At 34.9% G+C, this 17507-nt stretch overlaps 1 protein-coding gene across 2 annotated transcripts in view; it reads left to right on the forward strand.

The window, feature by feature from the left end:
• The first annotated feature begins 13 nt into the window (after positions 1-13).
• Positions 14-17507, forward strand: part of sxc (O-linked N-acetylglucosamine (GlcNAc) transferase sxc) — a 164797-nt gene continuing 147303 nt past the window's right edge. Inside the window, exons 1-4 of one of the 2 annotated variants that reach the window (XM_019047375.2) lie at positions 14-292; positions 2347-2497; positions 3427-3670; positions 4296-4364. In XM_019047375.2, coding sequence (XP_018902920.2) covers positions 196-292; positions 2347-2497; positions 3427-3670; positions 4296-4364 — 561 coding nt within the window. In that variant the 5' untranslated portion in view covers positions 14-195. Of the gene's footprint in view, positions 293-915; positions 1219-2346; positions 2498-3426; positions 3671-4295; positions 4365-17507 lie in introns of those variants that run through there. The other variant, XM_072301641.1, reaches the window with a different exon arrangement.

Genomic DNA, 17507 nt, shown 5'->3' on the forward strand with positions numbered 1-17507 from the left:
GTGGAAAAGGAAGAAGAAGAGTGCTTGTGCTTGCTAGATTTTTCGGAAGAATCTCGAGTTTTTACCAGAAGTTTCGGTAAATATTCCGCCATTTTAGGGATTTATCCCTCGGGAGTGCTGTGAATCGCGATTTTTTCTTTACCCTAATCGATTAACCCCTCTGTGTCTTTTACCGTTGCCAAATAAGTTTTCCCAATGCAGGGCCAAGTTCAACAACAAGCTACAAATCAAGTCGTTGGTACAGGGAATGTGATTTTAAAAATGAGTGATATTTTGCCCATAACCACTGTTGGTAAGTTCTTATTATCACTGGAGCTTTTAGAGGAAGTTTACAATTCTGTCATTTACTTATCTTGCTCTTCTCTCATTCTTTTCTGAGGAGCTCACCATGTTCATGTTTACCAGTTATCTCAACGCAGCCTGAGCGAAGTCAGTCCATGTGGAAGGGGGATCTTGTGAAAGTCAACTAAGTATCGCTTATGAAAAATCAAGTTGGTGATTTCTTATCACCGGTTCAAACGTATCGCCAAGAACCATACTCACCCTACATTGGCGCTTGACCCCCTAACTTTCTTGACCTTTTGATGGCAAAGATAAAGATACTAAATCTTTGGCTTTTTTCCATTATTATTAAGTGTCAAGTCAAAATTTCTTTTTAACTAAGTTATGTAAACTCCCTATCCCTCCCCTAGTTGAGTTGATTTGCGTGCAAGCATCTAACCAAATCGGCAGTTCGATGCCTCTGTACTAACCAGGATGATTCATGTACCTTATCTGGCCTCAAGATTATTCTAGAATGTGCCCACCACATATTGATGTTTTTGTCAACAGATAAAATTTTTTATGGACTAATTTGATCTCTCTCAAATTTAGGTACAGCAGGTGTGTGTCCATGAGTAGATTGAGTGTCATCCGTACGTTTATCAATGATATGCTATTGCTATACTCGGGTTATCAGTGGCCATCTCATTTCCTCTACATACCACATTCTCCTTAATTGCTCATGTTAAGAGGCTTGCCAACTTACCCAATTATGACTTGAGAGGTTTCTCCACTCACTATTTTGATGAGTTTTTTTTCTTATCTCATACTCCTAAATTGACTCCCAAGTGTTGACGTTTTATCAAAGCTTCTCAGGAAATTCCATTAAGCTGCAAAATTTTTAGTTCTCAACACCACCAACATAGGTAGTTCTCTAGGAGAGCACACACATGTCAGGTTTGTTTTACTTTTTAATTTTAAAAGAAAGGAAGAATGCACAGTTGTGAAAAATAAATTTTCAACTGTTCTTAACCGGGAAGTAAGAATGTAGATTTTTTAAGGATAGGAACGCAAAGTTGCTCGCAAGCATTGTCATCCCTACCTATTTATTTAAGCTCATGCGGTTACTTCCCTAACTTCTGCATTTTGATGATAATAGCAGGGAAGGCTCTCGATCTATTCGAATGTGCATTGTCAAATAACAAATGGTCAGCTCTCTATTATATGTGATTATCTTCTCTAGTGTTATCATGCATGATTTCCAAACATTTCAAACTATCACACTCTACCAGCATTGCAACTCATTTACTTAGCTCCATTCCACAGATGAGATTCCCAGTTATTTTATCTTTACCAGCAGTGCAGATTTCCTTTTTAGACCTTATTTCCTTTTTATTTAGACCTTATTTTTTCTTGAAAATATAGGTACATCTCCTGTTTTTATTCTATCTAAATAAGGGAAAAGAAAATGGTTTGTCCGTCAAATATTTGTATGGTGGTTGTAGAAAAATGTACGCTTATCTTGAATTACACAGCATTACATGAAATCTGGGCTAAGAATTAGATACGGATCAAGTTAACCAAGTAGTGACCAAAGTCTCATAATTGCCTTATTGCACATTAATACCTAGAGAAGAATAATATTCATTCTAGTGTACCCCATCCATATGGGGGTAAAAACTTCCTGACCACATGACTAACTGCATTGGATGAAATGAAGGAATTGGAAATGATAGGGGAACACAGTACAAACAGTATAAAATGGGGGCCTCCATGTAAGGACAGAAAAACTTAAGGGAACCCTGTCAGATTTGTTTGAAATTTCTGTTTGAAAGTATGCCCTCCACTTAGCAGAGAAGTCCAATGTTTTTGATGGTAAGTTTATTTTTAATTATCCGCAAATTGCAATTATGACTTTTGGTTGAAAATGGGGGACTGAAGGTCAATTTTTGGCGGAAAGTAGTGTCGATTAATTTTGTTGAAAAAGGGTTTAAATTAATTTTGGGGTGGGGGGATTTTTTTTCGCCAGAATTCACTGGTTGAGTTTATTTCTGTTTTCACCCTCTTGCCCTTTCATTTTGGCAGGCCTATTGGAACTTGCCCACCGTGAATATCAAGCTGGTGATTATGAGAATGCAGAAAGACATTGCATGCAGCTGTGGCGGCAAGAGAGTAACAACACAGGTGTCTTGTTACTTTTATCTTCAATTCACTTCCAATGCCGGCAACTGGACAAGTAAGTTCTCTTCTATCAATATTGAACTAATGAAGTTACCTATGATAAAGTCTTTACCTTTGCGAGCCTGATATTCTGAGCCTATGATAATTGCTGGGGCTAGGATATGTAGTTAAAAGACGACTAGAAACAGAAGGAATTGAAGCATCACATGACATCTTTCCTTAACAGAAGTGCATGCATATGATGTTGAACTTTTGAAATTTTTCAAAATCACCAGTTAGTAAGAGACTATCCTTCATTGTTCATGAAATCGATTACTTTAAAATTTTTGCGTGTTGAATAAACTAAATAAAATCAACTCAGGTCGGAGGAGCTTTTATAAAAAAAAATGCAGCACTTTGGGGAAATCGTTTGCTCATTTCATTGGGTGGCACAATAAAATAAGTTTCCCTCCCAATTTGATCCAAGCCAGTAGACATTACTTTTTAGTGAGGAGTGATTTTGGATTTGCGAGCATTATACTTACTGCTTGCTCATTCTTGAGGAACATGCCATTTTTTGCTTTTGCTCAGTTATCTAGGTGTATTTGAATGCCAAGTACCTCAATTTCTAGCATTGTTTGTGATTCATGGGTACCACAGTCTGAGACTTTTGACTGAATTTTACCTTGCCACGTAATAAACCTGGGCACATACTGCACTCAGTTATTCTTGGATAATGGTATAAGGAGACTTTCTTCATAATGTATAAGAAATGTTTGGACGAAAATGTTTTATTTTGAATCATAACAGCACAAGGTATTAGAATTCCATTGTTTTCTACAACCTTGATAATAAATTTTTGAGTGTTTTAAGTAATTAGTAAAGCTAACACCATAGAGGCACAAACCTGGAACCTCAGTTCTGCCAGGGAACTGCCCCAGCCACTGAGCGGCCGCTGCAGGGTACTTCCTATCTATGAACCCCTTTTGCGTTTTTTTTTTCCAGATCTGCCCACTTCAGCACACTAGCAATCAAACAAAATCCCATCCTTGCAGAAGCATATAGCAACTTAGGCAATGTTTACAAAGAACGAGGCCAGTTAACTGAGGCACTAGATAACTACAAGCATGCTGTCAGGCTAAAACCAGACTTCATCGATGGCTACATCAATTTGGCAGCAGCATTGGTCGCTGCCGGAGATATGGAGCAAGCCGTGCAAGCCTATGTCTCTGCTTTGCAATACAATCCAGTAAGTTAAGAATCTATCCTGTCAAAAAAAAATACTTTTTTTTAAATGAACAAGTCTAATCATTTTCCACATTACTGTCCTGGCATGCTTCGACATGAATCGATTGATCTACCATTTAAACCTATAGAAAAGGATCTATTATCAGGGTGTTTGCTACAAACATCTTACTAATTGACTCTTTACTATAGCTTCAAATGGGAAAATATCGATAGACAATGATTCATGCTTCTTCGCATTTGACAAGGACAATGACAAACTAGATTCTTTATGTATCAAAAGGTGCATTGATTCATACATTTTCTGCTCTCCTTTCTTTTTTAATTTGTGATACCTAGTTTATCTTTTTCATCAAAACAATGTCTCTTTCTCATCATTGTATCATTTCAGAACAGATGGAATTACATTTAATGAGAAAGAATCATACTTAATGAAAAACTTTATCATTTGTCTTGCATGAAACACTAAAACAGTCAAAAAAGACGCATACAAATGTAAATTTTTACCAAAGACTTTGTTAGTATTTATTGTCCTTTAAAAATGAAAACCCTTTTTTTCAAACCTTCTACAAAGCCCTATTTTAGTCCATTGTTACAGTATCACTTACACTTGCCATTTTGCGTTCCAGGAATTATACTGCGTGCGCAGTGACCTTGGTAACCTGTTGAAGGCTTTGGGCCGGCTCGATGAAGCTAAGGTAAAAATTTAAATCCTTGAATGCGTAATCTTTTGCTTTTATTCTGCTCCTTTTTTTTTTTTGAAACCTTATGAAGAATTGTTTCCTAAAATCTTTTACCTATCAACCATGAAAGAAATGCCCGTACTGTAGAAAATTAAAAAATGCACTTGTTTTTGAGGGCTCTAGTTTGTGTGGAACATTAAATTCATTTCAAGCAAATGAAGTTCAGGTAGATTTCAAATAGATTTTTCATCAATAAAAATAGAGTCCGCGAAAGGATTCATTACAAATCTGAAGAAGATGAATGAAAAGAAACACTGGCAATAAAACAAAAATGTGACATTATTAAATTTTGAAATGTCTATCTTTGTTTCTATATAGAAAGCGATGAAAACTCAGGTTATCATAATTACTTAAGTCGGAAGTAGTGCTCAAAGAATTCACTTCCATAACACTTTTAGAATGTTTTAATTACTTTAGAATCATATATAATTTAAAACCTGAGGAAATTTTTCTGAGTCACGGTTCACATGGAAACCACACCTCACTTTGAATGATTCTCACTTTTGTTGATTAAAATTTTCCTTTTCCTTTCTCGAATTAGCGTGAGTTTTGAGACATTTATTCTTATCCTCGTCTTATCTCTTTAACTTGCCCCATTTTCATTTCAAGATCAAAGCTAGTGGCAAATAGCCCTATCAATATAAATACTTCAATGATTGTGGAGCCTTTGCTGTACACTAATCACCCGCAAGAAAGTTGAAATTCAACTTTACACTTTAGTCACCAACTATTCCAGTCATGAGATAAGTAGAACAATGCTTCATCTGATGATGGATCCTGTCAGTTTTTAGTTGCAACAGCAAAAATTGAACTTGTCTGCTCAAGAAAGGGTATAAGTTTACCTCTCTCCTCAAAATTTTTCCTGACCCTTAATTTAGTTGCACTTAACGTGGAGTACGAATGAACCAAGAAATTTCATTGAGCCTTTTAAAAAGCATGGAAAAAATGTCCCTGAGTTATGAAATACTTGTCTCTCCTGATGGCTGAAGAAAATGGTGCAAGCAATTTTAAAACAGTCACGGATTTATGGCCTTCTGCAAGAAATCGATTACTCATTCAAAGTGTGGTTGAGTTTGTATCCGCTTTTGACACGGCTTATTTTTCCTGAAACGGTTTTCATTTAAATATTTTTTGGACAGTTGAGCTTATTTCTTGGTCTCAACTCCAAAATGGTCATCGTACCTGAGCTTCATTTGACAGCTTCTCACTAATTTGATGTTTGATTTTTACCTCAAGTTATCAGTGTTCATGCCTTTTTACAAGTTCCAATTTCATGAGAAGCACAGCAATTTAAGATCCTCTATTCATGTAACACTGTCATTTGTTGTTTTTTTTTCTTTTAAATTTTTCATCATATATCTGATAATATTCATTTGTTGTAATCCATATGATGTATTCAGTGCTATGCTCTGAATTTCAAGTATCTGTTGTCTGTTGGTCTTTTTAAAAGCAAGACAGAAAACTAGTTGATTTTTGATACAGCCAAGCTTTCAAATTTAAATGAATTTGAATCTGTGAGGGCTGATGTAGACCATAATTTTGAAATGATTCAAATTCACCTCTTTTAAAACATATCGAGACGAGTGACTTGTACGATGTAACAGTGTGGTCAGTTAGCAAAAGATAGCAGCCACACAACTTATTTCAATGAATATTTTCTTGCTAAGTTGACCAAAATAAAATTGCTTTGTTTCTCAGAAGTGATAATGGTTTGAAGCACTAACTGTCTTTTACTTTCCAGTAGACGTCTCAAGAATTGATTTTATCGTTCTAAGAGACAGGGTGATAAACTTTTTGAGACAAGAGCGTATTCCTTCAATGAAATTTTGATTAATTTTGCTCACGGAGATCTTAGAAATTTGGTTGTCTGAGAATTCACTCACTCTTGCTCTCTTGCATTTAAAAAATTAACATTTAAGTAATTTAAAGAAGTCATTAGGGCATAAGCACACCCGAAAGGATAGACAGTTTTAAATGCTAGAATTTTTCTCAAACCCATCTGAATCTCCATTTTTTTCCCCATGAATTTTAATGACTTGGATACTTGAGGCTCTCTTTGCAGAAAAAAACTTTATCCTTTGTTGATAATTTTGGAATTATATTTCCATAGGGAGTTTTTAATACATAGATAAAATTAATTATTCTAAATCACATTTATTTGAAGGAATGTTGCTCTTGTTTTCAAATTAGATTGATGGTTTTAAAAATGCGTCATCTCCATGGTATCGCAACAGTGTAAACTTTTTTTTTTTTTTTTTTTTTTTTTTGAAGAAAAGGGTCTGAAGGCAAAAGAAATGTATGTTATGTACATTGTGTATTTTGTTTGAAAGAAATATCATTAAAGGAGCTTACCTCAGATCACAATTGTGCTCATCAGTAGGGTGCACGGTGAGGGAGATGACGTCTTTTCAAATCATCACCACAGTTGTCCTAGGGGCTTAGCAGCTGTGTGGCACTGGTGCATTACATCATAGTAGAAATTGTATCCTTTTCACAAGAAAAATAATTGCATGGTTTCCCATGTTTTTTCATGCTACAACTTTCCATCATTCTTTAGATGAATATCTACGGGATAGTGTTTTGATTATCTCAAAGATTGATAATTTAAGCTGTGTAATTTTAGCTACGTTGAAATGTACCTTTACCATTTTGCTTCTAAGCCCCGTACGCATATTTGGATCACCAACGTTCTAAAAAGTGTGCTAGCATTTTTGACATTGATCCTAATCTTATTGGAGAAAACTTCAAGCAGGATGAATACTTGAAACTCCAATGGAATTTTTTCCTCTCAAAATAATTGTCAACAACAAAAATTCCTGAGAGATGATTTTGATAAGTTTTCCCAAAAAATATTTGCTTCAAATAATAAAGGAATAGAAGATAGAGACAATGTCTCCAATGTTAGAACGTGTTTTTGGACTCAAGACAGCTTAAATACAATTGGAAATCTAATTTGCTTCCTGAAGAAAATCGTTTCATGAGGTTCCTAAATTTTAAGCTTTTAAAGCATGCAGAGTATTTTATTTTTAATTTTATGAAAGAAAAACACATGAAAATATTGCAACTATGTAATACTAATGTTTTTCTTTTTTTTTGTTACCCACCTGCAAAGCACTGCATTTTGCTCACCTTCAGTTCTCTTGTGGCAAATCAATTGATATTTCTTTCTCTAGTTTCAAAATGCTTGCATCTGCTGAATCCTTTGCAGGGAATATTTGGAAATAAATTGATTTTCTCACAAATTGTGGTTGAAAAAATGCTCTGATATTATCAATCAAAAAACAACTCCTAAGTCAGTGAATAAGTGACAAGAAACGATTCTCTTTTAGATTTTCATTAAACGTTATACTAATAAGTTTTTACTGCCTCTAAATCTTAGGAATAAATTTGAAGTAAATAAAGCCTTATTTCCAATGAACATGTGAATTATGGTGGAAGCTGAAAGAGCAATTATTCAATTTAAAATTAGAATTTTTCTGTACACATCAGTTTTATTGGAAACAAGGCTCCATAATCGTGACACATACCTGGATTAATTTCTATTAAAAGAAAAGAACAAAAAAATATGCCTTTTCACCTGAAGATGTGAAGCTTCTAAATAAACAGGAATGAATAGGATTTATTGACAAAAACAAGTTTCAGTATGACTGTTCAAGGGTAAAGGTGAAGATTTTGATCTATATGGAGACTCCAAATCTGTTCAAAATGATGCACAAAATACTTTTTTCAGTAACGTAGGCTTTTTTTTCTTTTTTTTTTTTTTACAGAAGTCTATCCAGTTTTTTGTAATTTTGTTTAAAACTAATTTATGTATCTCTTTTTCAGATATTCTATCCATTAAATTATTAATATTCTTTTTCAACTCAGGACAGTAATTTTTTTTGTATTTATTGGTGAATCCACGAATGGTTGTTTCTAACACTCAGATAAATCAGAACAATTTTTTTGCATATTTATGAGAGAAGTCTTGAAATGAAGTTTTTGTTAAAAGTCATGTCAATAAGCTTGTATTTTCCAAGAACTCTAACTTTGCGCTGAAGGAGAGAATAATTTAAATAATTGCAGCAAATCTGAAGCTCATTTGACCAATTCTAATTTCATGCCTATTTTATAGAAATTTCGCTTCTTTATCTAGAGTCGATAGCATTTTCTAGTTGACCTAAAGTAAAATTCAACTTTTGCGTTTCCTGGTATTGTGAAAGAGGGAACTGTGTCGTTTTCTTTTTTTTTTTTTCAACTATAAAAAAAAGAAACGTAATCTCTTCTTAATCTTGGATTCAAAAAAAGGAATACTCACTCTGAAAAATTGTCCGAATTTAAATATTTTTGTGCTCAATGTTTTTTCCCATTTCATCTCGATATCCTGCAAATTGAGGTTATTTGTTTAAAATTTGCGCCTGCGCAGCGAATTCTTAGTAGCTTCCATAATGATTCTTTTTCTTTCAGTCATTTGCTATCCTGCCTTTTATTGTCATTCACTCATGGAAAATGTTTTTTTAATTCACTGTTCTTTTAAGCTTGGTTTTGTTCTGTTCATTTGAATCATCACTTGCTAAATGGACATTTTACCATTCGCCCATCTTCAAATTTTTTTATGGTGGTGGACATGTTTATGAGACATGTAGGCTATAGGAACAGCAGCAGTGGTATCTGCTCCAAATATTTCTTTCAAAGAAAGCAAAAACAAGTAAAAAAAAAGGAGAAAAATCCACGCATCAAATGATTGACCGTCAATGTTTGAAAGAATATAATAAAATTATTTACATAATTTTTCAACACAGGAACAGAATGCTGTCTTTGTAGCAGGTGCTGATTCATTTGCTCTATGTGTGTTGTGCGTTACTTTTATTAATTTAACAGTTTTGCTGTTTTTAAATGAATTTAATGTTCCATAATTTGCTTCCATGGTTACTGACTTTTTCTGATACTGAAATAGTGTATTAATTAAACAGTCTATAAAAGAATTTGTTAAAGAAAAAAAGAGAACTTTTTCTATTAGCTCTTGATAAATCGGTTTTTTTTTTTTTTGACAAAGCGCATTGCATGTCAGCATCATTTAATAGGCTTTAAAAGTCTACAAATTTCTTGAACTTAAGCTTTTAATATCTTAATAACATTCACTTGGGAAGAAAGGGAGCTCGTTCTCGTGTATCTGTAAAGCTAAATGCGATAAATGCGTATCTCAATTCCACTGTTCCAAAACTTTCAATTTTATGTTATTTTCCCAAAAGAAAATTAATCATATTTTCCTGATTTTTTGCAGAACAAGTGAAGAGAATTCACATAAAATTTCATTCGAAACTGTTTATTTTCTTTAAAAAAATGAAACATGAGTAGAGAATTGCAGTGTCGCAATCTGAGATACACATTTTTCAACTTTGGCCGTTGATTTGTCCAATTTAAAGTCACGTAAAGAGTTTTAGAGAAACTGCTGTAAGGTTTGGTTGCATGGCTGTTCTAGTAGATAAGGGTTGCTGTTGATATCATTAACATCTATGAACCAACAAGTTTAATAAAATCCATTCATTCATCATATCTCAATTTGCTGTAGGAAAATATCTACACCTTTTCTTTGTCACCTTGTAATAAGTGTGGATACACCTGTTATATCAAAATTGAGAAAAATTGACACGGAACATTATCTGATTCGAGGCTGCTCATAAAATATGTAATGCTGAAGAAGTATAGGGGCACAAGCCTGTGTCACAGGAAGGAGAGGCAGCGTTCAGGGCTGCCTTGTGTAATGCTAAAATGCCGAACGCCTGTCTTTGATTATACATTTCTGTAACTCTACAGTTTATGGCCATTCTCAGTAAAAATTCAAAATTTTGCAACAACCGATAGCCACTGATCAATTGCAATGGAGAATTTGCTCATAAAAATTTTGTTGCTTCATCTGAGAGTGCTTAATGAGCTGAGTTCGTAGTATTTTTCATAATTTTTTTCTGACATGGGAAATTGGAGAAAAATAGATTCAAAATTGAGAAAGTGTGCCGCCTTATGACGTCATCTGGCGGCATTTTCCATTTAAACACATGTATTTTAGCAGTTTAGGTAATTTTGTCATATTTTCTCCAATAATTGTTCAATTTAGAAACCAAGGATATTCTCGCACTCAGTTTTCCTTAGAGTATCAATTTAAAGATGAAATTCACAAAATTTCAGACACCTGCAAATTCTCTATTATTTAACTCAAATTCTGTATGCTGTGTGCTGTGGCTCAGATTTTTAAAATCTAAGATGAAAAATCAATGCAAGGTGGCAATAATTCATCCAAAATTCATCACAAAACGCTAATTTTGAGGGAGGAGATTGTGAGCGCTGTGTAACTTTTTCAGGGGGGTGCAGACCTTTTTTACAGGTGTGTCACGAGGGAAGGAGAGAAAAACCTGATTTGTAGCGGCACATATTTTATGAACATGAAGCACTTACTTAAGCACAAATTAAGCAATGAAAAAACAGTTATAATAGCAGATTGATTTATGGTTAGCGTCAGGAGATATCCAGTACAGTATTTTATTTAGCAATGGAATCATAATAGGTGAAAACATTCTCTCCTAGCTCAAGATGACATTTTTCTCAAAAAAAGAAAATAGGGAGTCTATATTCAAGTCTGTGTCATTACTCGGGAATTTTTATCAAAATTCGAAGTTGGGAATGATGAGTCTTCCTGTCATTTTGAACCCTCATTTTTATCACTCAGTCATAAGTTTTTACGACACATTTTGCCTGTCATTTGGATCATAGCCCTGTACTTTCATATGAATTTTCTGTGTAATTTTTCTTTACCTGATTAGTCAAATGTCTGTACATATTCCGCATGCTTCTCCACTTTTCATTCCTCCAGTTTTACCATCTTGCTTGAAATTGAGATACTGTTATTTTCTTCACACTCATGTTCTAGAGGGGTTTAATTTGGTACACTGTCCGTTTAACGGATATGATTTCTGTTACCCATATTGTCTTCTTCCCTGTCTTTGATTATACATTTCCATAATTTTTCGAAAATGTTTTGTCCAGTTTTTGACTATTTTCTAAAAAAAAATTCAAAATTCTGTAACGATGGATCATCACTGATCATTCACAGTTATTTACCCAAGTTGAATACCTGACTTTGCTACTTTGAAAGCTGGGGGAAGGGGGAAGGGCTGGAGATTAGAAACATGTCACCAAGTTATGCTTCTCAATCGCTAACTCATAATCCCTATTCGCATTCAGAAAGAAAGTATCGCAAAAGATCAGTGAAATCAACCAACAGTCTCAGTGAGAATCATCATACCAGTCATCTTCCACGCAGCTTTTGTAGTTTTTTGGATTTTTTGAGGCAATACATAGTTTTTGCTTTGTCAGCATATATTTTTGCACTGTAATTCGATTTTTGAATTTGAATAGTGGCCATTCAGGGCTAGATCTAGACGTGTAAAGAGTTTGGAGTCCATCACGGAGAAAAATCTATTAATTCAAGTCCTCAAAATGAGGCTTGTCTTTGCTATCCTTATGTAGCACATTATTATCCGATCAGATTAATGTCTGTAAGCTCAAGGAATCAGATTGACAAATTATAAAAAAAATTTACAAGGAACAACCTCCAAACATGAGTTTTAGACAAAAAAACTGACCCATTGATAAGCTTTAAAAGACCCGGCAAAAAGTGATTCCTCGGATATCACTCCTAAGTTAGTGGGAAATATTAATTTTCTCTTATTTTTGAAGTCTAAATCGTTACTACATCATGAAGAAACCATGTCTTTGTCCAGTTGATCTAAACCAGTAGCGAGGCGCGAATCATCGATATTTTCCCATTTGAAGCTATGGTAAAGAATTGATTATTAAGGCGTTTGTTGCAAACACCATATTTATCAATCCTTTTCCATAGGTTTAAATGGATGATAACTTGATACATCGCAAAACACGCCACGCCATTGATCTAAACTTTACTGTTAATGGTTATGTGTTATTTTTTTGTCTATCCCTATTTTCCCTTTTCTTCAAGTTATGCTTAGCTGTTACCATTTATTTCTCTTTCCGATCTTTTAATTTATTGGCATCTGTTTGTTTTTTCTGGTGTTACTAAGACCCTTTTATAATTTTGAAGCGTTGTCTAAATTTCCCCTTCTGCACACTTTAATTCCTGGAAATAAAGAAGCGTAGAAAAGACGTACACAAACTTGCTTTACTCTTTCTCACCATTTCGTCATTCCTCTGAAGTAAGAGCGTATCTAGACTTTCGCACGAGCCCCAGAAAGCATGGATTTATACATAAATCAGGGCTAACACGGAAATTCAGGTATGTCCTTACATCGGAGGAGCAATGATTTCAGACTGTTTTGTCCCAATCTTCAGTATTACAAGGAGTGTTTCTCCAAACATGAGCTCTATCCTCATCGTTTAGTGTTTTTGTAATCTTGCTGGAACTTCCCATCCCTGAAAGTTTACCTGATACCTATATCTCACGCATATCGTATGTTTTGTCAATTGATTGGTTTGCTTAGCTTCATTTATCTATACATAATTTCTTCCAGTGGCGAGGTGTGAATGATCGATTGTCGATTTTTCCTCATTTGAAGCTGTGGCGAAGAATCGATAATGAAGGTGTTAGTTGCGAATAACCTGTTTATCGATCCTTTCCCACAGGTTTTAATGGCAGATAATCGATGTATTGTAAAGCACGCCACGCTACTGGTTCAATGCTGCCCATCTCACCCCTGAGAATTTAAGGAACACCGGCGTATCAGGACCTACCCAACAAAGAAATCGACTCATTGCAGAATGAAATGTCTTTAAAGCCTGTCCTCTGAAAGCACTTTGTTCAATATTGTAATTCAATCAATCCGTGGAACATTGGAAAGAAAAGTTACAGTTTTGTTTTTTATCTTGAGGAGCTGTTGAGCCGATGAATGTAGCACCAAAGGTATTGCAATGGTTAATAATGTGAATATGGTATGGATGGTTTAGATAATCGAAATACCCTCTGAAATTATGTACAAGTTCCAAGAGCAGCATTTCAGAAATCTTCCTCACAGGTTTTTTTTTTTTAAATAAAAATTGAAAAAACGTTTTAGTAACCAATAGCCTCGATTTTGGTTTTCAAACAGGTATTGCTTGTATCTATTCCACGGCCAAGTGTAATTTTTGATTTACTTCAAGTTTTCTCTGTCCTTCGGAGGTCCACGTTTCTCCATAGCAGCACATTATTTAGCATTTTGGTTTTGTAACACTGTCGGGTGACTTGATGAATTTGGTAGCAAGTCACTTGTTTATGTTTTGGTCCGGAGCTATATTTAGAATTTTCTTTTTTATACAATGGCCATTTCGGACTCAACAGTCCATCTTCAGGTACATATTAATGTTCACGAATATTTTTCGCTCGTCAAACGATGTAAAAAACTAAAACCACACAAAACCGATACTGCGATAGAGTGATTAACAATATCGTGGTATTGGTTTTGTGTGGTTTTAGTTGGCCGTTGTATAAAAGAAGAAAATTCTACTTAAAGCTCGGGACCAAAACAAAAACAAGTGAGTTGCTGCCGAATACATTATTTAGCATCATTCATCAGATTTATAATATCCTTTACAATGGAAGGCTTTCATGAAAACTTTATCTGTTCTTGGATTGTCCCACAACATCAACTGGCATTTTTCTTTTTCATACTTTATAACATGTTGGCTTTATTGAAATCTTGTATCATCCTTCAGGTCTTTTCTCAGTATTAATGTCAAGCTATGAGTCAGTCATTCATTTCTCATTTCATTTGTGCGCATGAATCGTCAATTTTCATAATTATATGGAATATTAAACAGAAATTTTTCATCCTCTGGGGAGAAAAATTTAAAATTCATTCATAACTTTTGAATCCTCTCCTTACAGAAGTTACTCACTCATATATTTCTATAAATCTCCTTGCAGTTTTTGATGTTTAACGCCTCTTGTCAACGATGCCTTGGGTATTTTTGGGTAGAAGAAACTATGAATGTTCAGAGAGCAGCTTAACCATTACCTCCTAACTCCCTGACTGGTGTGAAAGGTCCTGCATTTTTGTAGTTTTTCTTTTTATGCTTCAATATTTCCTCGCCTTTTGTGTCTAAGGGAGTATGTTGGTAAAACCTAAGCGGCAACTTAACTTCAGGGCTCAGGCAGTGTTTTTGTGAGAGAGGCTGATACACATTTGTCGTACTCCTTCGTTGCTCTTTTGGTATTTTCTTTTTCATCTGCAGTATTCTTTTGAAGCTCTGCTGTTTTTATTTCTTGTGTATACCTGTTATTTACAGTGAATTCTAATATCTTACCCAGTCGGGACATCTGCATAATTTAGCTATATTGTTTTTTTTTGTATGCACACGTACCTACTATGCTCAGAATCGCACATTGAAAGACTGTCTGCACCCCTGAATGTGAATTTTCTAGTAAAAAAAATTGTACAGGGGTCTTAGTTTTTCAAATTATTTTTTAAGAAAAAAAAGCGTGGACAGTTTGTCTTATTAATTGGATTGTTTGATTGTTTCGTATCGGACGGAATACAGTTAAGTGGCTTCACCGATGCTCCTTGGTTCTGCCCTTGTTGACTATGACGTGTTTAATTTGAACTTGCCCAGGTCGTAGGTGATCGCCCCAAAGGAGGTAACGTACCATTCCACATTTCAAGTCAGTCTCCTTTGCAAAAAAAAATTATTTTTTACCTTTTTTTTACTCCCCCCCCCTCCCCCGTTTCAATTGTTAATTTCTATTTTATCTTTCACAACCAACCCCTTTATTTCTGTGGAGTTTAGCTTTTTCTCCAGTTTTTTACTGTTAACTTTAATTTTTTTAAATAATATTTTTCTAGCTTTGTGTTAGGGACCGACTTCCATTTTCTTTAATAGCGCACCTTCTATGATTTCGAATTCAGTTAATTTAAGCAGATCTTATCTCTTGAGAAGGGTAGAACTTCCTCTAGTTTTCCATCGGGAATATTGCATTAATTACTAAAAATCAGTCAAATTTTTCATCATGAACATACCTACGGACACTAGGGTGGAGCGTTTTTGGGCTTTTTTTTTATTTTGAAAATGGACATAGTACAGTAGTTGTGAAATGGTCTAAAAGTAACGCCTGAATTTTCCTGAATTTTTTCGTCAACGTTTAGGCCTCCCGGATTGACGTTGACGTCAAAATTAGCGAAAAGTCCGGGTTTTTTGACAATAACTTGGCAACAATGGCAAATACGACAAAAATGCATAGAATCAGAGTTGTTGGAAATTAAATTTCCAACAAATCTCTTTCTTATCCTTTTTTCTGTAAGTGCAACCGTTTTAGTGTAAAATTCGAAAACCCGTATTTTTCCGGATTTTTGGCACAAATTCTCGTTCAGTCCGGGAGAAATACGGTAGAAATACGGGAGACAGAGGGCTAACTCGGAACAAATTGCGTGATAGACTTTTCCTACAAGAATACCATCATCGGGTTGGCCTGAATAACACAAAACATACAAAATGTTTTCCACGGCTCCACCGCGGATCACCCCTTAAAATTCCTAAAATTCAAAAAGGCGGCCGTGTTTAGATTATCAAGCATCAAGGTAATTTAAAATGTGCATCTCGTGTGGTATGAGGTGTCGTTTCCTATGTCTTTTTAGTCGTAAATTTCAAATATAGTGTTAAAAAAAAGCCCCTGGTCAAACGGGGTGCATCAAATCCAGGACGGCGGCCTACTTTGAACGGCAGGAGAGTATGTTTGTCCCATATGCCCTCACATTCCCCCCTGATAGTTCGTCCTAGTACCACTTCTTCGCGTAATAAGTCAAGTGAGGTATTAGTTCCTTAAAGAATATCGACTGCGAAATTCCCAAACCAGGTATCTCGTTTGCAATATTTGAAAATTCCAAGAATTTTGCAACATCGCAAACCGATACATGCTTTGGTTGTTTCATCGTAATTTTGGTCGTAGATTTCCAGTATGACGTGATGAATACCACCTGGTTAATCGGGCTGCACACAACTCAAAAAAGACTGATAAGTTTGAAGGGTGGGAGGACTTAAGCAAGTTAAATAATGACGCGATGAGTGAAGTGAGGTATTACTCCCTGTGTAATTTTGGTAAAATGTGAAGTAAAAAATTAAGTGGAAAATGAATGGTCAAACAAGGTGTCTCAAATCCACGATGACTGCCTGTAAAAGGCAGTAGTGTTAACCAGAGGTGTAGGTATAATGCTGGAAGGCTATATCTGAACGGTGTTTGCGTGCAACATAGTTCCTTTTAGCATTACGTCTTATTTTAAAATATGTCTTACATCTTCGAAAATAAGGTACCGATTTCCGTGTAAGTAATATTCGCGTTTAAAATCCTTTTATTCCCCCCGAGAACCAAGACTCTTTTTATTCGAAATGTGAATAAAGTAAATTAGGTCACGTGAGAATCATGGCGAAATAAAAAAAAAAAAAAAAGCAATTTTCTCTAAAATCAAGAGTTGACGACACCTTCCTTCAAAAAATATACTAAGGAACATCATCCGGTGGTATGAATCATCAATGTTTTTATTTTTTCATTATTTTTCTTTTAGTAATAGGTAACTCAATTGCATGTAAATATCGCTTAATCAGCAGTCTCTCTTTGAATTGTACATTTATTTCGTAGTGTCGTTTTATTGATTCTTCATATGGAGATAGTCACCATCCTCAATTTTATCTCTTATTGAGGAGTAATATTAATTGTGAACATTTAAGAAAACTTTTAGATTGATTTCCAAGATTTTTTACTATCACACTTTGAAATTATCTGTTCTGTCCTTCACATTTAGAAGTCATCCACTTATCCTATAATCGGGAGACCCCGCACGATTATGGGCCATTTTCTGTTGTAAATTTACGGCATCTTAAACCCTAGTAACCTGCGGGTTCGGCCTGGATTGCCAGTTTTACGCCTCCTGACCAGGTGTCATTCATCGGATCATAGATGACGTCTTATAAAAGACAATTTAATTTTGAACCTCTAATCAAAATGCTAAACCAATATCATCCAGAGATCGTTACCTTACTTTCAATTTAAAATGTAATACACTAATCAAACTTTATAAGCTACCCTCCCGCCGTTCAAAGTTGGCCGCCATCCTGGATTTGATG

Source organism: Bemisia tabaci, chromosome 6 (genome assembly GCF_918797505.1).
Source record: "Bemisia tabaci chromosome 6, PGI_BMITA_v3".
NCBI classification, from domain to species: domain Eukaryota; kingdom Metazoa; phylum Arthropoda; class Insecta; order Hemiptera; family Aleyrodidae; genus Bemisia; species Bemisia tabaci.